Below are 25,828 nucleotides of genomic sequence, written 5' to 3' on the forward strand. Positions count from 1 at the left end.
AGAAGTCAAATCTGTTTCTGTAATAGAGTCTTCACGACTTGCGAATTACCTGCAGTTTTTTTGAATTTTTTTTTTTTTTTCTCTTTTGGAAATTCTTGTGGTTACTTTGTCATGTAGTAAGAAGCAGACGTTGCTACTGTTAGGAGGAACGTCCCCTGTTGTTGCCTACAAAGGGCAATGTTCCTCTGTGTTTTCACTTTAAAGTGAGATTGAGCTGCTCAGCTCTTCCTGTTTATTCAAGTTTTTTTTTTTTTTCTTCTTCTTCTTACCATTCTACAACCCCCGCTTCCCTCTTCCCTCAAACCAAAGCCAGAACACAACTTATACTGCAAGGAGACAGCAACCTTCTTGAAGGAACTGTAAAGACTGCCAGCCTCTGCTCTATCCCCTCTCTTCTCAGTAAGTCTTCAAAGAAGAATCAAACTTTAACTTTTTTTTTTTTTTTAACTTTTGGATCTTTTTGTAATTGGGGGTGGGTTCGGTGGTGGTGGTGGTGGTGGGGGGTCACGGTTTCCTCGTGCTACAGATTCTCATTGCCTCAGGACTACAGCACAATGAAGGAAGTTAAATCCCCAGCTCCCATTCTGTAGTGTGAGGCTGTTCAGTAACGTTACTGCGTCCTCTGAATACCCAATACCTAAGGGGGATTTTTTTTTTATTTTTTTTTTTTTTTTAGTAATATGGCAGCCAAGCGTAAAAACAGTTCATCAGGCTACGGATTTATAGAAAAAAAAATATATATATTTTTAATTTTAAAAATTATAAATTATTTTTCTCTAATAATGTTATTATTTATTATTATTATATCTAAATTATATATAGATACAATCTATCTGCATATACCGTGTCACGTGACACAGCCACATGACATTTAACCTCTTCTAACCTTTTGGCCACCACGGTCACTAATTGAATGTCATCTGCTGCGTAAGGTTTGTGCCTTTATTTTATTTATTTATTATTTATTTATTTTTATTTATTATTTATTTTATTTATTTATTTTGATTTTTATTTATTTGTTATTTATTTATGACCTTCTGACCATTGTAGAAAAAAAAAACTACTGTATTGAGTTATTTTTTTTTTTTTATTATTTTACATTCTCTATATTTTTTGTAAATATTTTTGGGGTTTTTTGTGATTTTTTTTTTCTAATGCTCCTTCGCCCTAAAAAAAAAAAAAAAAAAGGCAAATATCTCTTTGACGCTTGGCTGTGTTGTGTAAATATGACTGATGGAACAGTAACTTCTAGTGAAACCAGTTTTTTTTTTTTTTTTTTTTGGGTGCTTTTATGTAGAAGCTAAATTTAAAAGCAGTTAATGCAGCAAAAAAAAAAAACAACAAAAAAAACCCAAGAATAAAAATAAAAATGTTTAGTCCCTATGGGAAATCAGTGCTTTATAAAATCTATTACAGGCCGTCTTCAGGTGGATAATCTGTAATAAGCTTCTAGCCTGCTTTACTGTTGTTGTGTCTGCGTTCTGGAATTTTTTTTTTTTACCTTTTTTTCTTTTTTTTTTTTTGATGTTCTCCTGCACTTAAATGCTGAAGATTTAAAGCTTCTTTTGCACAATGGTGAGAGAGGGATCAAACTGAGAGCTTATGTTCACCTCAAGTGCAGAACAGCACAGAAGGAAAAGAGAAGACGGGGAAAAAAAAAAAATTCAGTTTTGTAATGCTCCGAACCGGTTGTGTTTTTACAGAAAATAAACCTGGTGTTTGCTACTGTACCTTAAGGACAATTTGTTTAACAGTAGGAGTAATTGCATAGTGAAAATGGAAAGAGTGACTGAAGGTCTAGTGTAGGTGTGGGGCACGGCCAGAACACCGCGTTGCTTTTCTATAGTATATTAAGTTTTTTTTTTTCAATTTTTTTTACTTTTTATCCTTTTATTTCATCCACCTGACCCATCACACTCCCAGGCCTCCTTGGCTTTGTCTTATTTCTCCATCCTATATACATTTAAGTATCAGTAGGGGGAAGAATGAATAGGTTCCAGCTACTTCTTCCTCCTATGGATACTTCTAGACAATGGATAAAAGAATACAAGGTGCATGTAATGTGTCTGCTAATCCCATCTGCTCGCAGATTACATGACTCCCCCCCCCTTCCCCTAGACAACATGTAAGAAAAATCTGAAGCTGTATACTCACAGCGGTATTACCCGGATTACAGGGTCTACTGTTTCAATTACCAAGATTTACAATATTACACATTGTAGCTATTTCTGACTATTTCGGAATAATTGTTGTATAATTTCCTGAGTGTAACTGATTATGTAGCAGAGGCATGAAGGCTGAGGTGATGTCATGTGTATGCCGGGGGAGGGGGGGAGTCAGGCCGAGGCTATGGCACGTGGGAGGGGAAGGGTTAATGGCTCATTGTGAATTGGGTGCATTAGTCTATGGCGAGGGTAGTCTCTAGGTAAAGGGATGAAAGGAGGAAAGTAGGGTAGTTAGACTAGAATAAAGGATACAAAATGGGTTAAATTGTGTGAATAGCTGGATAGATAGATAGATAGATAGATAGATAGATAGATAGATGGATTTATAGATATGAGATAGATAGATAGATAGATAGATAGATATGAAATAGATAGATAGATAGATATGAGATAGATAGATAGATAGATAGATAGATATGAGATAGATAGATAGATAGATATGAGATAGATAGATAGATAGATAGATAGGAGATAGATAGATATGAGATAGATAGATAGATAGATAGATAGATAGATAGATAGATAGATGGATTTATAGATATGAGATAGATAGATATGAGATAGATAGATAGATATGAGATAGATAGATAGATAGATAGATAGATATGAGATAGATAGATAGATATGAGATAGATAGATAGATATGAGATAGATAGATATGAGATAGATATGAGATAGATAGATAGATATGAGATAGATAGATATGAGATAGATAGATAGATATGAGATAGATAGATAGGAGATAGATATGAGATAGATATGATAGATAGATAGATAGATAGATAGATATGAGACAGATATGAGATAGATAGGAGATAGATATGAGATAGATAGATAGATAGATAGATAGATAATTTGAGAAAGAGGCAGCACTCCGTAGGTAGTGTCAAAAAACAAAGTGGGTGTCTTTATTCCATAAGCGACGTTTCAGCTCCTTACAAGCCTTTATCAAGCATCGTAAGGAGCTGAAACGTCGCTTATGGAATAAAGACACCCACTTTGTTTTTTGACACTACCTACGGAGTGCTGCCTCTTTCTCAAATTATATTACAGTCCCTTGGCCTGGGGACTTACGGTCTGTGCACCCACCAAAATTGCTGTGCTGCTCTGGACTTTCCTTTATCTAGATAGATAGATAGATATGGGATAGATAGATAGATAGATAGATATGGGATAGATAGATATGGGATAGATAGATAGATAGATATGAGATAGATAGATATGAGATAGATAGATATGAGATAGATAGATAGGAGATAGATAGATATGAGATAGATAGATAGATATGAGATAGATAGATAGATATGAGATAGATAGATAGATATGAGATAGATAGATAGATAGATAGATATGAGATAGATAGATATGAGATAGATAGATATGAGATAGATAGATAGATAGATAGATATGAGATAGATAGATATGAGATAGATAGATATGAGATAGATAGATATGAGATAGATAGATAGATATGAGATAGATAGATATGAGATAGATAGATATGAGATAGATAGATAGATAGATAGATATGAGATAGATAGATAGATATGAGATAGATATGAGATAGATAGATATGAGATAGATAGATAGATAGATATGAGATAGAAGATTGGTGTTTTATAGACAAATAAATATGAATCAACTTATAATAAAAAGACCCTAGCAGCAAGTAATTGTCTCCAAAGTCACCTCCATGGGTGCTTGTCTACTGCTTGCCCTGTGAGTACTTGTGCTATTAGTGGCTTATTTTTGTCAGAGCTGAATGTTCCTCTGGTGAGTAAGTCCAGTCCTACTCTTGAGTACTGGTTATGTCCCTGTAGCATGGACTGGTCTCTTATTGAGTGACCCCCGAGAAGATGCTGGTTTAGTCTCAATTGGCCTGATCACATGGTGATACAGCATTTTTACTTACTTAATGTACATTTAAAGTTTTAAAGAGAAGTGTATAACATACAGTAAGCACAGAGCATAGAATATATAGACTAAGAATACAAGACATAAAGCCCCTAGTGAGATCAATACCTCTGAGCACCAGCTGAATCTTCATTATTAAATTGTGTCTTTCTGAAATGTGCTAAGATTTGTAAGCGTCTCCCAAAAAGAGTCAGTCTCGAGTTTCGAATTCTGTATCGTTATGAGTCACTTGAATCAAATATGTTCTCCATCAGATTTTCACTCTACATCTTCGGCTGTCCATGAATAGTGCAGTGTACTGAAAGAACCACTGGGTTTGAAGGTCTTTATGAGGTCAATGTGGAGACCAAACAAGACTACGAGGCAGAGAGTAGACTCTAACCCAACATACATAATGCTGCCAGCTTTACTTTAATGGTTGGGTGTTTCCTTCAAATCTTGGGGAAATACAGGTGGTTTAGGTATAAGCTCTTTGAAGTGGAGACATCTATAACCACAACACATTTTCAGATGGACTTGAATTGAAAGTCTGTTCTGTTTCTAAAAATTCCCTAACGACTCAAAACCTGAATCGTAGCTCAGACACATGTCATCTCCATCTCTAGTTAAGTTTCTTGAAAAAACGTAAAAGTCAACCATCTACTTAGTGAAGGCCTTATAGAGGAACCCTAAATATACTCCGATTTGTCCAACCAACTACATCATCCCATGCTCTAGAGCAGTGGTTCTCAACCTTTGTAATGCTGAGACCCCACAATACAGTTGCTCATGTTGCGGTGACCCCAAACCATGCGATTTGCGGTAAAAATGCAATAAAATCACGGCTCCAATGGCTTTAGGCTACCCTTGTCTTTTGGTTGTTCGACCCCCGCTGGGGTCGCGACCCACAGGTTGAGAACCACTGCTCTAGAGTAATTCTGATGCTGAATGGTCGTGGGCAGACCCTCACCTGCCAGGAACACTTGATACCGTAATTGTTCTCCAATCTGTGGCTAAATCTAACCATACAGTATGTCATTTTTAGAAGACCTTATGCTTATCAGTTTGACTTACCTTCTTCTTCATCAAAGTTGGTTCTTTTTGGTAGGAGGAACATTTTGTAGGCCTTCAAAGTTTCCTAAGGTGCCCATATGAACAAAAGCAAAGTCAGCTAAACCAATCAACTATTTTCATGTTTTGCCCCTTTAAGCTCTATAGGGTGGCATCAAGTCTTATCTGACAGATGATGTTGTGGGAAAGCAAAAATTGTTTGTGTTAAATTTTAGCAACTATTTTATTGTTCTCCTAGGATATAAGTCTACACCACCAGAGGGTTGGACAGCAGCTTACTGCTCTTCTTACCCTCTCTATGCCAAAAATGGGCACATCTAGATAGATAGCCACATTCAGTGACATTGGGGGAAATTTATCATATGCCAGCATTTTGTGCACCGACATATGATGAAACCCCACCCCTCCGACTCCACCGTACACATCAAGAGGTTCCGGTCTCCCAATGTATTTGATGGCCAGCTGCTTGTACAGTTGAAGGTTATAGTGAGTGCACAGGCCCAATCCATTGCCGGCCATGCCCCTCACACTTCACTTGGTGGTTGTGTAAAGGAGAAAATATTTGCAATGCTTAACAGTTTGCAAGTTATTGCGATTATTTCAAGGTTTGTATGCCTGAAAACCGGTGTACAGGCCCTGATGAATGTCCCCCTATGACTCAGTATCAACCATACTGCCAAAATGGCACAAACAGTGGACTATTTTCCAGTATATTGGGGCACATTTACTTACCTGTCCGACAGAGTTCACAGAAAGTGCATTGTCCGACGATCATGCACTGTGCCGCGATTCACCAAGATCGTGCGCCTGATATCCTGCATGTGTCGATTCCCCGCTCAGGTCCGACAGAATTCACCATCTTCTTCCTGGTGCATGTAATTTCATGCCTGGTGCATGTAATCTCCGATTTCTGTCGCATGAAAGCCAAATCCGATTGCGTGAGACACAATCCCAGTCCAACCCCTGTTAAATACCAGCTGCACAAATCCTGAAAACCATGAACAGTTCGACAAAAGTGCGATCCGCGACCCTTAGTAGATAAGCCCCATTATGTTGTATAAAATTATGATCAGCCATTTTGAATTTTTAACACCTAATGTTTTTATACCAAGAATGCATATGTATGGGGTAGATCTACCAGCAGGCCAAGCAATAATTCATCCACGAGATGATGAAGGTGTTTGGTCATCCTTAGGTTTTTGGATATATCTGAGTTTTTACAGAACCAAAGGCCAGCCTAGCCTACAGCTTGAAGCTGTCACCGACCTAGACTACGTCTCCATGACCTTGCATTGTTGAGCTGACAGTGTTTTGTGTTATTTTAGTAACACAATATTTGTGCTTGTCCAAACTACTTCTGAATAGTTGACTCGCCACATTCAGCAAACCTTTTGCTCTCCTCCATAAAAAAAAGCAAAAAAATGTACAAGATCTTTCAAGTTGACATATATCTTCCAGCTTTGTCCAAGTCTTAACATGCTCCTTGCACAAGCGAGACTGTCCTTCTGATTTGAAACTTTTTCCTGCTTCAGTGAGAAAGTCCTTAGTTTTATGTGTCTGAAATGACTGCAGCACCGGGGCCTAGATCGGCTGTCACTTCCACATCGGATGACTTTGGCTCTGATAATGTTCTGCACAGTCCACTAGGATTCATCCAAGATTAGCAAAATCATTTTATAGAACTCTCCCGAATGGACTTCGGGTAACATCCCGATAAATAATATGAGGCAATTTGCACACAATGTTTAGTCACTGTTGGTGGCTGCATTCATCTAAGAAATGTCCAGTGAATGGTTTTCATTGAAGTATGGGATATAGAACCTGTGAATTGTAGTTTAAGATGGAGGCATCAAATTTTTTGTTGAGTAATTTTCCATAACATACTACCATAAAACTCACACAACTGTACTATATTTACCAATCTGCTTCACAAAACTTCATAATCTACCCAGCGTTTAGTTGTCTTACCCCTAGGTGCAGGGTTGGGGCGTCCAGACGTATTGGGGCACATTTACTAAGGGTCTGTTGGATGCATTTACGGCAGGTTTTCCCGACTATTTCTGATTTGCGCTGAATTGCCCTGGGTTTTTGGCGCACGTGATCAGATTGTAGCACATCGGTGCCAGCTTTCATGTGACACAAATCGGGGGGGGGGGGGGGGGGGTGTGGCCGTCGGATAACCCGACTAATTCGGATAAACCACAGAATTTAAAATTCAAATTGTGTCACAAGATCAGCACTTACATACACCGGGAAGAAGATGGTAAACTCCGGCGGGCCTCAGCGAGGAAGCAACACATGCAGGATATCGGCTGCACGATCTTGGTGAATTGTGCCGGACTTCATCCTCGTCGGACATTCTGGATCGGGGATCGCGACGGGACCGGTAAGTAAATGTGCCCCATTGTTACACCCGAGCTTGGAACCTTAAGGGGCCAATAATTTGTCTCTTCCACATACAGAGAGATAAAATTATCAACAATACTTTATAATTGATGGGCCTACTACAGATTTTACATCGGGGTCTAGCTGCTTCATTTACACCTCTGATTGTGTGTCTCCTTAGAAATACTAGTGCAAGGTCAACACCGTTGAGGTTCCAAAAAGGTAGAAGTAATTCCAAAGACTTGTGTTTAATTGATACCTTCAACTAAAAACTAATTTAGTAGGTTCTGATCCATTCTTTCAATATGGAGAGTCTCCTTATGAGATTATGCTTGCTTGTATAATATAGCTATATGAGTGTATTTACTCATATTACTAATTTACCTAAATTAATCATCTTAATGGCAATTGAAATTGTGGACAACTGCTTCTGGAAAGAGAATACGCCTATCAATCAGCTGATCATTGCTAGATCAGAAGCTAAAGTTGCAGGAAGGTGCCCATTTTAATGCTGGAGGCATTTAGACAAAAAGCAACAGGGGTGTACATAATGTACTCATGCTGAACCATCCAGGACTAGAACTGATCTTGTAGCAGCTCTCATAGAGAGCCATAGTTCTGATGGGGCAACTTTTCTAAGACTGAGGATCTAACAACCATAGACGGGTACTTCGGCTGTACTCAGCTGTTTCTGTCTCATAGACCTGAATTGGAGAGGCAATGTTTAAAGAGGACCTTTCACCACCTTACACATGGGCCGCTACACACATTATGTGGCACTTTGATTTTCTTTGTAACCCCCATGGTTGCTGAGATATCAGTCCCATTATCTGACCTCTCAACTGTCAGAAAGGAGGCGCTAGAGGAGAGGAGGGGACATATGTTTTAAAAATCTTCTCTAATACTGAGACACTGAGAAGTTCTCATAACACATCTGCCCTGCTTCAGTACCTCCTCTCTGACAGTGGAGAAGATTATAGTGGTCTGATACTGGGGATGATATCAAATTCAATTCAAAGTTCCCCTGAATTTGTGTAGCAGCCCCTACATTAGGATATGTTCCTCACCACGTGTGAAAGGTCCTCTTTACCCTCTGCTTGTATTAAGATTCATTATTACTGTGGTTGGTAAATGAGGAAGAACGGGAAGCTTCGATTTCCCAATCAGTGGTGGTTCCCAGTAATCACACATAGGATAATCTTGGGATAACCATCCTTAGGCCTCACACAAACATAAGGGGGCCATGATTCTGTTGCCCAATTTGCAGCCGAATCACATTCCCAATAGACGTCTATTGTACCCGGTCATGGTGCGTTGAACACCACAACATGACCGAGCATGGAAAAATATAGGACAGGTCCTATATTTTACCGTGTTATGGCGCCGGCTGCTCAGTTATCAATGGAGAGGGGAGGGGTGCCTGCTCCTCACCCCTCCCTTCTCTATTGAAAACCGAGTGGCCGGCTTAATTTAGACACATCTCCTATTCTTGAAGTGATATTGTCATGTTGTCCTGTAGCCATAATATTTTTCTTACTTAATATTACTGTATTAGTTCTAGACAACAAGAAGGTCTAAGCTGATCACACTCGCAGTAACACTGTATTCCTTCCCTATATTCCAGGCTCTTCAAGTTGCGCGGCAGCTATTAATACACCAGCAGCAAACTACTGGAGTAAAGGTCCACAAGAGGAATGACAAACAACCATCCCTCCAGGTAGGAAGCTAAATTCATCTTACAATTTTGAGAAATAGAGCATTTCGGAAATTGACCAGAATTGGATGGTGGGCAAGCAAAAATGTTTTAAAAGGAGGTTATAGGTTTATTGCACAATTATCTATCAAATTCCTATGAGGAGGGTCTACATTTATATATAGAGTCAATGGGGCATATTTATCATACGCTGGCGCTCATGCGTATGATAGCCCCGCCGCTGCATAGCTTCTGCCTCTTGATGTATCAGGGCAGCTGGCTGCGCAGCGTTTATCCTAGAAAAAAATGCGTCCGGCGACTTTTCACATATGAAAAGTCGCCCGGCAGCAGCGAGTGCGCCAGCGCGGGGACAGTAACACCCCGTGCCGGTCCACTCTCCGCCGGCCGCGCCCTCCACTCGGCTGGCCGCACCCCCCTTCACGACCCTTCACTGGCATGAAGGTGGCAGATCGGGGCAAATAATCGCAAGTTCTAGCAATAAGCTAGCATTTGCCCCAATGGGTCTAAGGTATCAAAGAACATTTTACTTTGTGGCTATTAACCCAATATGTGTTGAAAATTTTATGCCCTTTAAAATAATTTGATGATTCAAGAACCAGTATTAGCTGGGGAACAAAAAGTATTCAAAGAATTGAGCTTGCATAGTTAGGAATGACTGATTCTTCATTCCCCAATAGATGTTGGGAGGTTGGCGAGTACAACCCATTTCCATGGCCTTCAATGATCTAAAGAAAATGGTCACATGGTTGGCGTAATTGTTGGTCAGATGTCTACCTTCAGTAGTGCTCCTCATAGACAAGAAATGGGATGGTGGTCACCATTCAAGGCCACCATTCATGTGGTCACCATTGGACATTCAGGACCAAACAGTTGTGTGACTCTTTGATTTTCTGCTTTCTCTATTAAGTAACTTACGTGGTTGGAATTTTTACTCCTGGTATGGGGTCGTTGAGTTGATCATTCTATGTATGGCTAGCATTATTGCTTGTTCTTTGATATCTCGAGGACTCTAGGGACAGGACTTATTTCTTCCCTGACCATCAGTAGCAGCATCAACTTAAACCTGTATTGTATTTGGTTTATGCCTTTCATTAAAATTCCATTTCCAGCAGACTGTAACTCCCATCATCCTTTGCAAAAAAGGACAACTCTTGTGCCAAACTACTACTTAACCTGTAACGAATGACAAATACATTATGATAGAAGAATGATCCGCTCCCCCAAACTGATAAATGAAATAGTTGACCTGTCTCTTGTAAGAGGAGTTTATTTGCAAAAGAAACAATACATCACACGAAGAAGTCGGACGCGAGTGTTTCGAGACAAATTGCATATACATCAGCCCTTTTGGCTCAGCTGGAGTTGAGTGCTGCCAAATGTGGTCTTTGTCTAGGAGATAAACTCCCTCAATGTCGCCTATAGGCAGCGCAATCATTTCCAAATAGTATATGTGACCCATGTGGAGCGTTAAGTACAGGTGACGGCATTGTCTAACGTGACATGAAAGCGCACAATGGTATGTTCCACCGCCGTCTCTCAATGGATCACTGATTATTGTTGTAAATCTTCAGTTGCAGCTTCCATGTATATCTACGAATTGTCATGTCATCCAGTATCATTGTTGATAAATCGTAAAACCTTCTGCAAGAAAGGGAAAAATTACAATTGGTGGGATAGGCCATCGTTATCGGTTGAGGTGGTTGACATCCGTTTGACTCCATGATCTTTGTACTGGCTGGAAGCCACAGGTCCCATAGCAGAAGAGGAGTTGGGAGGTCCTACTGTACATACAGCTTCCGGCTCCACGCTCTTTATCTATGATGGGCATAACAGCCAGGTGCCAGGGGCAAGTGTCAGCCCCCAACTAATCAGATAATAATTACCTCATCTCAAAAGAAACCATCCCTTATATTTCTTGGCCAACCCCTAGAAGCCCTATTCAAGCTGTCAAGAGATTTGCATCTCCCAGAGCATCATCCCTTGTGAGCTAAACCCAAATTTATATACATATATGCCTAGTGAAGGTCCTAAGGGGTTGAAGCATGACGCATATTTCCTATATAGGGTTGGTTGGACCCAAACCGCTACGTTCAAGTGTAAAAAGTCGGCGGCTTTGTTTATCCCTACACCAGGCAGGGCCTGTCATAGAAATGAACGCTGCACAGGACCCCGGAGCCTCTTGATGTATCCGGGATGCGCAAGCGCAGCGGCGAAGCTATCATACGCAGGAGCACAAGCGCCGGTGTATGATAAATAACCACCATATAGTATATACACATTAAATACACAAACATATAGTATAAATACATTATATTATTAAACATACACTATAAACACACTATATATATATATATATATATATATATATATATATATATATGTATATATATATGTATATATATATATATATATATATACACATACAGCATAAACACACCTACATACAGTATATACACCAAAAACATGTACACACACATACAGTATATACACCATACATACACATACAGCATATGTACACTATGCACTTACACATACGTACATATAGCATATGCACACAATAAACACATCCATACATTAATACACTCATACACACATATGTATATACTCACTGTTACACAGTCTTCTTATCCCAGAGCCCAGTAGCTGCAGACCAGGGAAGTAGATGGCAGGAAGTAGAGATTCCTAGTCCTGCCCTCCTGCTGTCCCCTCCCCCGACATTTCCGGTCTGAGCTCCTGTCTCAGCTGTGTGCTGTGGAAGATGTGCAGTATGATATGTATATAACGGTGCACATCCTCCATTCTTCAGTGCGGCAGGTCGGGTCGCCAGGTTCCCCGACATTGAGGACCCCGTAGCAGCTGCTATGGCTGATATCCCTGTTATAACGCCCCTTATTTTAACTACACTGATTGGTGGTTTGCTCCTATGGCTTTGGCTTTCTAAATTAGATCATTTTATTAAGTGAATCGTATCTTAAGTGATTTCATGGGTGGTTGTCCGAAATCCACACAAACCTCCATGAATGATGTGTAATAGGTCACCGCTCTGTATGGAAGCCATCACTGGAGACTCTCCAGGACACTAGGACATGACCACTAAGTTTTATTGACTTTCAATTATGGATTGTATAGATTTTTGTGTCCCTCTCGTTATCCCATCTCTACATAGTTTGGCTTTTATGGCAATGATTAACGAAACTGTTGCCATAATAATGCAGTTTAAGTCACTTATTGACTTTTAGTGATAGAGACTTATAATCCACGTGACCGACCCCTATTGTTTTACTGCGCAAGGTAAACAAGAACTCCGCAGAGACGTACTGAAAAGGTTAAATAGATAAGAAAACTGAACCACAGGCAACAAAATGTGGGAACATTTTTGTTTACTTTATTGTAAACATTAGATTTTTTTTTAAAAAATTGTTACTCGTTGGATGACTAGCCATGTTCCCACTCACAATAAATCCTTAAAGGTGATCTACTGTCTCGAATTTACCTTTAAAAGCAGCTGTACTGGTGGAATCTTCTCTCCACCCTGCCCTAGGATCGGTGCTTCAAAGAAGATTTTATGGTTTGCTTGTTTTAACAATAAAGTTTTATAAATATGTAAATAAACTGCAAGTGCTTCCAGGGGCGTCACCATATCACTTGTGGGTTCCGGCTCCTCTATCCTCCCTTTAAACCACCCCTCTATCCTCCAGCTATTATTAAACGCCCCTTCGTTTGTCCTCGCTGCCTCTAGTGTCTAATCCACGTCTGGATTAGATACTGGAGGCAGCGATGGCGAGACTTTAAGAGACACAGGAAAGAACCAGTAAACCCTGACACAATGGGGCACATTTTCTAAGGGTCCACGGACCGTAATTCCGTCTGGTTTCGCGAATGGACCGGGTAAGTAAATCTGCCCCAATGTCTACCCGAGGTAAGGGAAATAAGGGAAAACCTACAGAGGCTACGACTCACATGGTTTTAAACTTCTGAAGCCATTTTTGGAACACTTCTTGAGTAGGAACAAAGAGTTGGGTTGACTAATAGCTATAGGCTATGCCCCAGTCCCCATTACAGGGCAGCACTGAAACAGTAACTAGTTCCGTCATTTTTGTGCATAGCGACAGTGGTTAATTGCAATAACTTTTTATAGGGGCGGGCAATCAGGACCAGGTTCTCAAACCCGAGTGCTAAAATCAGTGGTGGCACATTATGATATAGACCTCTCTATACACTATTCCCATTTTCTATTATTCTCCTATATAGAATTTTTTAAATAGTCTTAGACTACATTCACATGAACATAGCATGACTTTTGCCAGGTCGGCATACGGGAGGCGCACCAGAGACGAGGAGGGATAACACTGTTCACCCCTCCCCTCTTCATAGGAAATTGTGCCGCTCAGCCATTTTACGGCCAAAGATGGAGCATGCCCTATCTTTTTTGTGGGCACGGAACGGGAAACACACGTTGTGCATTTATTTGTGGCCGGATATTCGCCCCTCAAATGGTCATTTGAATGTGGCCTTATTTTGTGTTTTTGTATGATTTAAAAGATATTAATATAGAAATCTTTATACACTTGATATGTAAAATAATTGGCGTAGTCGTCTAGCGCTTTCTGTCATCGTACTATTCATTTCACGTTGTAAAAAAGTCCTGTTTTTGTCCTTTTTTTTAAAATTTCCCCCTCCCTTATAAAATTTCATGTACATGTACCATAGATTATAGAGCTCAGGCATTTATAGCCGAGTGGATGTTCAATGTGTAACACTCCTCTTCATTTCCCAGTAACAATCCTCTTCATTACCGTCTCGAGAAATGTCTGTAGAGTGCGCGGGGAGCCAAGCAATGTGAATTATCACTTCTAAAAATATTTTATTTGCTGATCCTTATGCCTTTTGAATAGACTTTCACCAGGGGGACAATTGTAAGGCGCGATTGTATGAGCCAGGTCTAAAGTCAGGTACTAAAATGACTGCTTTGTTGTGCAGATGTCTCAGGAATAACCGGAGAGGATGAAATATGGCTAGGCTGACCTTTCAGCTGTGAGCTTATTTGTCAGGATTCAAATAAGTTGAAAGGATCAAACTAAACGTTTTCCGTCCTCGGACTGGGAATTGTGTTGCCGGGGTCAACGAAGGAGGCCACAATGCAGATTCCGTAACATTGCCAATTGTTGGTACATATTAGACGGCTGGAGCATCTCCCGTAGTTAGAGACACAATTAAAATTCTAATTTATTAATGTATACAGGGAGCTAGCCCAGTCTGTCACTCACTGATTCAAATGACTGCCCATTCTTTACTCATTCTTCACTCTTGGAGTCTTTGCTGTATACAAGGAATTAAAAAAAAAAAAAAATTCTTCTTAGAAATCACATTTTTTTTTAAAGCTCCGGTAAAAATGACAATGTGCTATTCAGGGAAGAGGTAGTATTGCATTAGTTGGATAATGTAAAACCCAATGTCTGATGAAACTGTGAACGTACCAAGTGTCATTCATACAAGATCCTTTGTAGCGTCGCCGGCTCCGATCTCGAGATTGTCGTTTTTCAGTCATTATTTGCCCCCCCCCCAATCCCTCTTCGCCTCTTTTTAAACGTATGCACTTTTATTTTCACGTAATTGATTTTTAGAAATGAATCGGAGGCTTGAAATAAAATCAAAAAGTTGGAAAATATAAAAAAAAATTTAAAAAAAACTGCTCGAGAATTGGATTCTAGGCATCACTGTAATTTTTTTTTCCAATTTTGACTAAACTTTGGGGTTTTTTATTATTACGGTATTTTGTATTCTTCATGGTCTGTCTAAATGTGTAATAAGTGATTGATCCTGCATCCTGATGAAAAAATAATGGAAGGATAACTATGACCTCTTCATGCTGTAAGTTGCAAGTCGATAGAACCGCACTTGGGCCAGACTAAGTCATCACATGGCACTGGAAAGATGCCCCCAGGGAATTTTGGACTAAGTTATCTGTATTTTTAACAAGTATCTTTCCCTAGACCTCTAATTGAATAGATACCAGAGGATCTTCCAGTTGGCCCATGACCTGAGACAAAAGTTGGTCCCAAAGGTCCAGCAGAAGACAACCCCATCTGGGGCATTTGGGGCTACTCATTTGTCACTTTTTTCGAAAAGAATAATTCACAAATAACATAGTCAACCTCTTAATGAACAATCATACCTGCACAGATCATTTTCCAACTGAAAGTGGACATGTAGATGCCCTAAGGAGATGGATTGATGTTCCTCGGAATCATTTCCTTAGGTGGACCTAAAGAATGGAAGAACTTCCCTGGTAAATTTGATTACAATTTTTCAATGACATGTTAGTTTTAACATGTCTGATATCCTGCTGATACTAAGAATATCATTGTCCTATAGTACATAAAAACTATGGGACAAACTATTCGATTAACCACCCCAGAAGTTGAGCAGAAATCAGTTGTGTGCAGAATGAACTTGTCCTGGTTTACATTGACTTCTATGGAACATTCAGGATGCCTACTAGACAGCCGCCCCCAAAATCCTATTCTATAGGGAAAAGCTCAGGGGGTGTTTCGGTCCTCTGTTCTGCCAATCGCCAGGGGTCCCAGAGGTCCTTGTGTCTTTATGACAAAACCAATTTAAAGCTTTGTATGACTAGTTAGTCGTGAGTGTCCATCAATGGTCTACCGAATGGAAAGTTGTATGAAGAACACAACCTATTGTTGATACCTTGGGTGCCCGAACATTCATGGCCTATGGCGTAGAGCAATAGAAACTCCAATCCTTGTTAACCACACAGCAAGACTCCGCCACCAGATTAGCAATTAACCGATTAATTAACTTTTTGTTTGTGAACTAGAGCTATCCTTTACTCTGGCCTGGTAGGAGACAATTTGTAGCTCCCAAAACCTTTATATCTCTAGATCCTTTCTCCATTGTTCATTCCTCGAAGAAAGTTTTACGATGGACATGTCATGCAGTACCCCACTCTGGTACTAACCCCTGAGCATAAATCAAATCCAAAAAGACGTAAAAACAATTTATAGACCCTTAAAAATGTTGTCTCTCTTTTTTTTTCTTCTTCCATAATCTTTTTTTTTGTGCAGGTCTGTTCCTGACTTGACCCCTCACTGAACTGGTCATGACCCATAAGCTGGGATTCATTGTTCAGTCCTGGGGAAGCTGATGTGGTGAAATGTCTTTTAAACAAAAAAATAAGAAATGTGGAATTTTTTTTTCTCCCCTTTGGCATGTTTACACTATAACTCCCCCCCCCCCTCCCCCCCGGGGGTGAAATAGACAAGAACCTCTGTAGAATGTTAAGAGCAACTTGTCATTTTGGAAAGACTGCTTTTTACGGGTCAAGGTATACATTTCTTGAAAAAAAAAAATTGGAAAAAATAATTGAAGTCAGAGTCCCATCAAGTTAAGAAATAAAATCCAGTCTAAGTCCCTAAAATTGTAATTCATTTCTATTGTCTTTTTCCGGGGCCTGTTCTCTTATTGTAAAAACTTATCTCTCCAATAATATGACAATTCTAGAACGTCTTTTCAAACATGTCAAAAGTGGTCAGAGATCCCCTTTAAGACCATGAAGTGACAATCTGGTAGTTAGGGGTGTGGCTCTTTACACTCACTTTGTCCAATCAGTGATGGATTTTCCAGACTGTTTAGAGACACTCCCCTTTGGCCAGGGGAATACTAACCCCTGTATACTTAAATTCGTGCATTTTAAATTTCTAATTTTATAATTTATCCTGATTATAAGTTATCAATATTTGATTTGAAGTCGTTTGATAACCAACACTCCCACTAATTACCTTTTTAAAGGGACTGCAACATTCAGATGAGCACTTGAGTCTTTTCACTTCTCACCTAACACAGCGCCATACATTGCAGGGTGGATCTGCCGGGTATTGCAGCTCAGCCTCATTCACTTTATTGAGACTGGACTGAACAATATTGGGTTCTCTTACATGTTAAATTGAGCTGCACCTTTTCATGTGTTGTAGAAGTTGTAGAAAATTTTGGCGTTACAATGTATCCGTACTCTTGCGCCTATAACCGATAAGCGGTTAGAAATCAACGACACATGAAAAACATAGGGAAAAAAGTCCCAAATCATAAATGTCCACAATGAATGGAGTGACAGGACACACGCTCAAGCTGCTGCTCCATTCGTTAGGAGAAAACAGGAATCTCATTCTTGTGATCACTAGAATCGGATCCACCAATCAGATTGTTAAAGGAAATCTACCATCAAAATCAAGTGCGATAAACCAGGGTCACTTACTCATAGATCCAGGCACCGTGACTGTGGTAATCTTGTTATCTATGGCCTATAAATCAACTTTTAAAATTATGCTAATAATCCATAAGGGCTACCCTAGCCCCCCTGTGATTTACAGACTAGAAGGGTAGCCCCTCAGGTTCATTTGCATAATTGTAAATGTTGATTTTAGAATTAAGGAGGCCATGGATAACAAATATAAGAAGATTTCCACAGTCACGGGGCCTGGATCTATGAGTAAGTGTCCCTGGTTTATCATGACGGATTATGATGGTAGATTTTCTTTAAGCACTAGGGCAGTAATGGAAAACCTTAGGGACTGATGGCCCGAACTACAACCAAAGCTCACTAATTACAAAATGCCAACATGGCCATTTATTGGTCCCTGCTTTGTAAGAGCTTTCAATCGTATAGGCATCCTGAAGGCACCAATACAGTAGAAAGAGGGAAGAGAAATTTGGATTATCATTGTAGCGTCTCTTCAGGGTCCCCTGAAAAGGAAGAATAGTGGGGCCTGGAGCAGAAGCTCCAATGATTAGTCAGCTCTGTCCACACCTTCTTCAGGCAGCCAAGGATTGGCCAAGCAGTCCTGTCTGTCAAATTGTGCAAGGAAAGGAAATTCCAAATCCATCCATGTTAAAGGCAACTCGAGCTTTATTAAGGGATATTATTAAAATCCATGCATGTTAATGGCCGACGCGTTTCAAACGGAAACACCGTTCTTAGTCATGGCTGTCAGACTCTGTGCTTGGGTATGACGGCCTGGGTGCCCAAAGAGAGGACTAGGGCACCCATATCATAGGTTCCCCACCACTGCACTAGAGGGTAATAACAAAACTTTGGCCGGTCCCTGTAAACTTACATCAAATTATCGACTCTCGAAGTTTAGAACCCCCCTCCATGTCTCGAGGAAGCTGATTCTTTCTGCTCTCTGCTACAACGCCGGTTTCAAAGGATGTTTTCAAGGCCAGACTCGTGTTGCAGATAATAGATGATAGATAATGTTATGATTACCGGGGAATAAAAATTAAAACAAAGGAAGCGGACTTGACTGGTCAAATACGTGTAAATTGATAGCAAACTGACATATGTAATTAACAGGGCTCCTGCCATTTTACCTTGTGCTTTACACCTACGGTGTGCCGAAAGAAAGTGACTCCCACCTCGCTAATTACCATTATCACTGGAATGCTAGGGCTTGAGTCATTAGTTCCTTGTGCATTTAATTAGAGGAAGGCTGAAATTGGATTTAACTTATTAGTTTTTCATGGATCACTTTCTTGTCATCACTTCAAATTGGATTGCAGCCCCAGGTAACTAATTATGAGAACCACAGGATCGGGAGCGAAAAGAGGGGAGAAAAAAAAAAGCTTTAATGAGAAATAACACCGCTGGACCCTCGCTGGTAGTCCACTTGTGTTGTGGGAGGAAGCGCTATGGAGGCTTGTTCTGTGTCAGATTAGGGAGATGTAGGGATTTCTCGATTGCATGGGATCATGGGAATCTGGAACCACCTACAGTGGCTTATATCGAGTACCACTGGGTTTAAGATGTTGTCGCAACGTGATTCCTCATTCAGATCTTTAATGACTTAAGATTAAGGATGTCACATTGGAATATTTGCTGAAGGTTTCTGAGAAATCTGTCTTCTACCGGGTCTTATAAATAGAGATGGCCCGACCCGATGGTGAGATTTGGGTCTGGCCGTCTGAGCTAGACGTTGGTAGAGGTGCCAATTTACCATATTGGCTGTCCGGGTGCCAATCCGGCAAATTGGCACCCCCACCACTCAACCGGCCAATCCATAGCTGTTGCGAGGGGCATCAATTTTTGCTGGATTGGCTTTTTGGCCAACAATTCGGCACAGGTCAAGTGGCCAAACCCAACCATCAGGTCGGCTCATCTCTACTCATCAACTGAACATGTGGCTTTTAAGATGAAGTGTTCGTCATCATAAGCTTGACTTTATTAAGAGCATCCAAATTAAATCTTAATTTTTTATGAATATTCAAATTAGCATTTCATCCATGGGCGTGGCTACGAAGTCCTACGCCACTTAGGAATAACTCAACATAAAGTTATAAGGATAAATGTTCCAGAATTGTATTTTCATGGGGACATGGAAGTCGGCCACTGGTGCACTGCATCTCCGGGGGCCATCTTCAGGCGGCACCAACAATCATCACTTTATTATCGATAAAAATCGAGATTTCTCTGCACTCCGGCCAACGACTTTATTGAGACAGGTTATATAGTAGGACACTTCATTTAGAAGGTTGAAGTTTGAAAGTTGAAGGTTGATAATTTGCATTCCCCAAATCTACAACAAGCCCCCCAAATTTCATACCTTACTTTCAGTAATGGTCTTCTTATGTGTGACATAGCCTCTTACACGCCCCTAGACGTAGCTACATCTTTTAGGTCTATGCTATTCATAGTTGAGCCTCATTCTGTGGCCTACAAAATCACATGTTACTCTCCCACTTAGACTTCTGATCTGAACAGTAGGACAATTCTTACATCCTAGATCTGGCTGCAGGTTTGTATAGGCCCTGGGGATCCATATATGTACTGACAAGCATAGAACATGCTTCCGATGATGGACTTTTCACTCCATTCTTAGGATCTCCCAAGAATTATACAAAACTGATGCCCGATTCCATCAACCAGATTTTTTAGAATTCATTTTATCTATATCTAGATCTATACAGGCGGTCCCCTACTTAAGAACACTCGACTTACATACGACCCCTAGTTACAAACGGACCACTGGATATTGGTAATTGATTGTACTTTAGTCCTAGGCTACAATAATCAGCTGTAACAGGTATCACAGGCGTCTGTAATGAAGATTTATTATTAATCCTGGTTCTTATGACAACCCAACATTTTTAAAATCCAATTGTCACAGAGACCAAAAAAGTTGTCGCTGGGATTACAATGATAAAATATACAGTTCCGACTTACATACAAACTGAACTTAAGAACAAACCTACAGACCCGATCTTGTATGTAACCCGGGGACTGCCTGTATTACTATTACAATTATTATCTATTGTTGCCAGCAGGAGGCGCTCTAACCTTTACCCCTGGGGTCACTATTGCTGATGCATAGCCCCATCCCAGTTCTTCTCTATCTGTATGTATGCCTCTGCTAGGATATCATATTTTCTGCCTATGTTTAACTATAGTAAAGTATTTGCTAATTTGCCCTCCTTACACCAGGCAAAATTTTTTTTTTTTTCATATAAATTTCATTAAAAAAATTGAAACCCTGATCTACGAGATTCTAGAAAAAAATGTAATAGTCATCTACTAAAATAAAATATTGTAAAAAAAAATAAATTAAAATGCGCTGTTCCAATTACCTCCACTGGGGGCACTATTCTAGTGTAGTTCGCTTAATGTTGATGGTACAAGTCATAAAGTCATTCTGACCCATATAATATTGATAAAGTTTTATGGGATAACTAATGTAATTTTTACTACTCCGAGGTCAGGGGTTTGAGATCAACCAGGCCGCAGTCTGCCAGCAGTTTTCTAATGTTCTCCTCCAAGTTTTCCTCCAGTTTCCTCTTAAAGTCACAACATCCTGACAAGGTAATTGGCTTCTCATGAAATTGCTCCCACCGTGTGCGGAGCGGAGGGGCATGTTTACCCAGCGTTTATAGAGAAATAAAGTCAAAACACTTCCTGCTTATTAATTGTGGACATTTCCCCTTTAACGGAAAAAAAAAAAAAAAACGGTAAAAAAAAAAAGAGACAGTTGAGTGGGCGGTGCCATTAACTCTCGAGCTGCTGATTTTTTTTATTCTTCTCAGGTTCCATCATGCATCTATTTTATATAGAATCCCGTGTCCCGTCATTAATAACCGTATGATTCATACTTTTAACAAGTTAAGTCCTGGATTTGCATGAGGTCTCGGGAGGAAATGACACCCCCGATGACCTAAGTGCACCCTGTCTAAGGCTGAAAATATGTGACATTGTGAAATAGACATCCTGTCTAGATTTCACCCCCTTTAACCCCCTCTTTAATAGATTCGATTGCTAACGAGAATTTATAAAAAAAAAATATTTTTTTTTTGTATTTTTGAATTTCTTTTTGAAACGTTGAGTTTTTCGTTTCACATGTTTAATTGATTTGAGGATCTGTCTCCGTACGAGTCATCTGCGGCTGAAGACGGGGCACGCCGGGGTCAAGTGATGTAGTGCCGTGCACGCTTCCATATGAGGGGCTCTGTGGGTGATAAAAGCCGCCTCGTTTTTTTAATTTGGTAAGTCGACAGGAATTTCTGATGAAGTGCAGAGGTCGGTTCTCTGTCGATTTGAGAAAGCAGAGCATTTTTTGAACTACTGTGGGTTTTTTTCACTCCACGTTCCCTTTTTTCTTTTTTTTTTTCGCTTTTTTAATACTCCGTGGCACAGGCGTGACATATGCACGCAGAATGCTCCGGCCTGCAACTCATTAGAGAACAGGATTGGAGTCGTTCCAGGGCTTAGAAAATATCCTGAAACCTACAATAACAGCAGTTGGTGCAAACGCAATTAAAACGGGAGTGATGGTGATGGTTAAAGGAAATCTACCACCAGGATGAAGGATTGTAAACCAAGCACGCTGACATACTGGTGTGCGCCCCCTCTGGTAGAATCTGCTCTTATTTTATCTTCTAATCCCCCAGTTTTTATGGAAAAATGAGCCCAAGGGACTCAGGGCTTAATTATCGGCTATGGAACTCAGAGCCTCTCAGGCTCATTTGCATAATTTTTAAGCCTTTTTTGGGGAAAAACAAGGGCATAAGGAGATAAAAGAAGAGCAGATCCTGTCAAACCTGTCAAAGGGACACTCATCAGTATGTAAGTGTTCTTGGTTTACAATCCTTTATCCTGGTGGTAGATATTCCTTTAAGAATATTACACAATGGGGCAGATTTACTTACCCGGTCCATTCACGATCTAGCGGCGCGTTCTCTGTGGAGCATTCGGGTCTTCTGGCGATTCACTAAGGTAGTTCCCCGATGACCACTAGGTGTCGCTGTGGCACTGAAGTCCATCGGAGTTCACTGTAGTTCACCAAGCCAGGCCGGGTGCAGGTAAGCGCGTGTCAAGCTACACATTTTTTAAAAAAAATACGGCGGTTTCTCCGAATTCGACGGGTTTTCCAACGGCCACGCCCCCCGATTTCCGTCGCGTGCATGCCGGCGCCGATACGTCACAATCCGATCACGTGCGTCAAAATCCCAGGTCAATTCAGGGAAAATCGGCGCAAATCGGTAAAATTCAAGTAACCCGATGTAAAAATGTGATTCGGGCCCTTAGTAAATGACCCCCACAATCTGATGGTGGTTTTGATGCTTTTCTCCATTGGTTGACTTGGACTCACATTCATGCCTTGAATTTTGGGTTACTGAATTTTGGGTTGTCCAAGGCACAACCCAACTGGTTGCCATATCTGAGGTATCCTAGATCCACTAATATCACAAGATCATCCTGTCATATTGGGGCTACAGGAGACCTCTTACATAAGAGAGTGTAAAAACCAAATTCTGCGAAAGTCCCAAGAAAATTCCCAAAATTCAGATTCATCCACAGTATTTTGATCCAAGCTTAACCCCTTGTGTAGACAGACAACCAGATCTCAGATGATTAGATCCAATGGCCCCACTCCATATTAAATTGAGTTCCATATTTCCTACAATATGGAACGGAACCATTGGATCATTCATCTGGAACCTGGTTGTGTGTTGAGTTCAGCTCGGATCAGAATACTTTGCTCAGTTTCCTTGGATGTACAAAGGTACAGTTAGGACACTATGTACAATCTGCTCTATGTTCAATCTGCTCAGCTCCTCCTGCTCTATAACATGCTGCCTGCAGATAGGACACTATGTACAATCTGCTCAGCTCCTCCTGCTCTATAACATGCTGCCTGCAGACAGGACACTATGTACAATCTGCTCAGCTCCTCCTGCTCTATAACATGCTGCCTGCAGATAGGACACTATGTACAATCAGTTCCGCTCCTCCTGCTCTATAACATGCTGCCTGCAGATAGGACACTATGTACAATCTGCTCAGCTCCTCCTGCTCTATAACATGCTGCCTGCAGATAGGACACTATGTACAATCTGCTCAGCTCCTCCTGCTCTATAACATGCTGCCTGCAGATAGGGCACTATGTACAATCTACTCAGCTCATCCTGCTCTATAACATGCTCCCTGCAGATAGGACACTATGTAAAATCTACTCAGCTCCTCCTGTTCTATAACATGCTTCCTGCAGATAGGACACTATGTACAATCTGCTCAGCTACTCCTGTTCTATAACATGCTTCCTGCAGATAGGACACTATGTACAATCTGCTCAGCTCCTCCTGCTCTATAACATGCTGCCTGCAGATAGAACACCATGTGCAATCTGCTTATCTCCTCCTGCTCTATAACATGCTGTCTGCAGATAGGACACTATGTACAATCTGCTCATCTCCTCCTGCTCTATAACATGCTGTCTGCAGATAGGACACTATAATTTTCCCAGCTCCACTCACTCTTTTCCACACACTGTTTGCAGAAAGGACACTGTGAACAATTTGCTCTGCTCTTCTTGCTCTATAACATTCTTCAGCTTAGATTGAATATGTATCATAACGGTTTCCCCTTTAAGAGGAAAATCTTATTTGTAATGTAGTGATTGACGGAGGAGTTGTTAGGATTTTTCATCCTGGGGCCCAGGGGCAACACACACATAGGAACGGAGGACGGATCTCAAATTCGTTCAATTTAAAAAACATGGACCTAGGTGGAAATTCCAACATCAGAAGTAAAATAGGAAAAACGAGTCCATTCTCCAAACGCTCTTAAAAAATAAATAAAACCTTGTGCTTGTTAACGTGAAGTGTGGAAGATATTTTAGCTCTCAATGTTTTGTACAATTAGGGCCGCGGCGAGGTGATGTCATACCTAGGGAACTGTTTTTCTATCAGCCAGCCGTTGTTACATTAGTGATATCATAGGCCAAAAATTATAAACATATCATGATCTGGTGTGCCTGAGTAACAGAAGATCAGGAACCTTTTATTAAGTTTGTTTTCCTTGTCATGTTGTAAAAAATTATGTGTTGGGTATGTATTAGAAACAGATTTGGGATCATTCCGTTGCTGGTGAAGTCAACTCCCGCTATTTCCAGACAGTCCGGATTTTACTGGGGTGGAATTTCCATAGACTGGGGGCACTTTGTAATATTCCCCCGAGCTGAAAACTTGACTCATATGCCCCAAGGGACATTGTCATTATGTATTATAATAGTATTGTATTATCTGTAGGACCTGCAGGTCCAGATGGATTTCGTCCATCATCCATTCATCCAGAAATTCTCCAGCACAAGGCAAATATTGTGGACCAAGAGAAGTAGACAACTCACTAGAGTTCACATATAATTTCAATTTGGTCAAATATGGTTACATTTGTATTGTATTGTAAGTAGGACCTGCAGGCAGGTCCTACTTTACATCACCTGATAATCCAGATATTTAATATTGAACATCGGGTTCTAGCACAGCAGAAGTAATGTGGACCTAGAGAAGTAGACTGAGTAGGGACAATCCATTGGGCTCATGTTATTCAGACGTGATAAAATATGGTTATATGGGTCTTGTATTATCTGTAGGACCTGCAGCTCCAGATGGATTTCGTCCATCATCCATTCATCCAGAATTTCTCCAGCACAAGGCAAATATTGTGGACCAAGAGAAATAGACTGAGTACGGACAAAGCAATAAGCTCATATAAGTTAAATTTGGTCAAATATGGTTACATTTGTATTGTATTGTAAGTAGGACCTGTAGGCAGGTCCTACTTGACATCATCTGATAATCCAGAGAATTCAAAATTGAACACCGGGTTCTAGCACAGCAGAAGTAATGTGGACCTAGAGAAGTTGACTGAGTAGGGACAATCCACTGGGTTCATAATATTCAGATTTGATAAAATATGGTTATGTGGGTCTTGTATTATCAGTAGGACCTGCAGGTCCAGATGGATTTCGTCCATCATCCATTAATCCAGAAATTCTCCAGAACAAGGCAAATGTTGTGGACCAAGAGATGTAGACCGAGTAGGGACAAAGCAATAAGCTTTTATAGTTTAAATGTGGTCAAATATGGTTACATTGGTATTGTATTGTAAGTAGGACCTGCAGGCAGGTCCTACTTTACATCACCTGATAATCCAAATATTTAATATTGAACACCGGGTTCTAGCACAGCAGAAGTA

At 40.4% G+C, this 25,828-nt stretch overlaps 1 protein-coding gene across 15 annotated transcripts in view; it reads left to right on the forward strand.

Annotated features, from left to right (window-relative positions):
- Window positions 1–25,828, forward strand: part of FOXP1 (forkhead box P1) — a 601,095-nt gene that overhangs the window by 457,511 nt on the left and 117,756 nt on the right. For 14 of the 15 annotated variants that reach the window (XM_072128406.1, XM_072128404.1, XM_072128405.1 and 11 more), the window contains one exon: window positions 9,199–9,291. In XM_072128406.1, coding sequence (XP_071984507.1) covers window positions 9,199–9,291 — 93 coding nt within the window. Of the gene's footprint in view, window positions 1–279; window positions 400–9,198; window positions 9,292–25,828 lie in introns of those variants that run through there. The other variant, XM_072128418.1, reaches the window with a different exon arrangement.

The sequence above is a fragment of the Engystomops pustulosus genome, chromosome 10 (assembly GCF_040894005.1).
Source record: "Engystomops pustulosus chromosome 10, aEngPut4.maternal, whole genome shotgun sequence".
Lineage (NCBI taxonomy): Eukaryota > Metazoa > Chordata > Amphibia > Anura > Leptodactylidae > Engystomops > Engystomops pustulosus.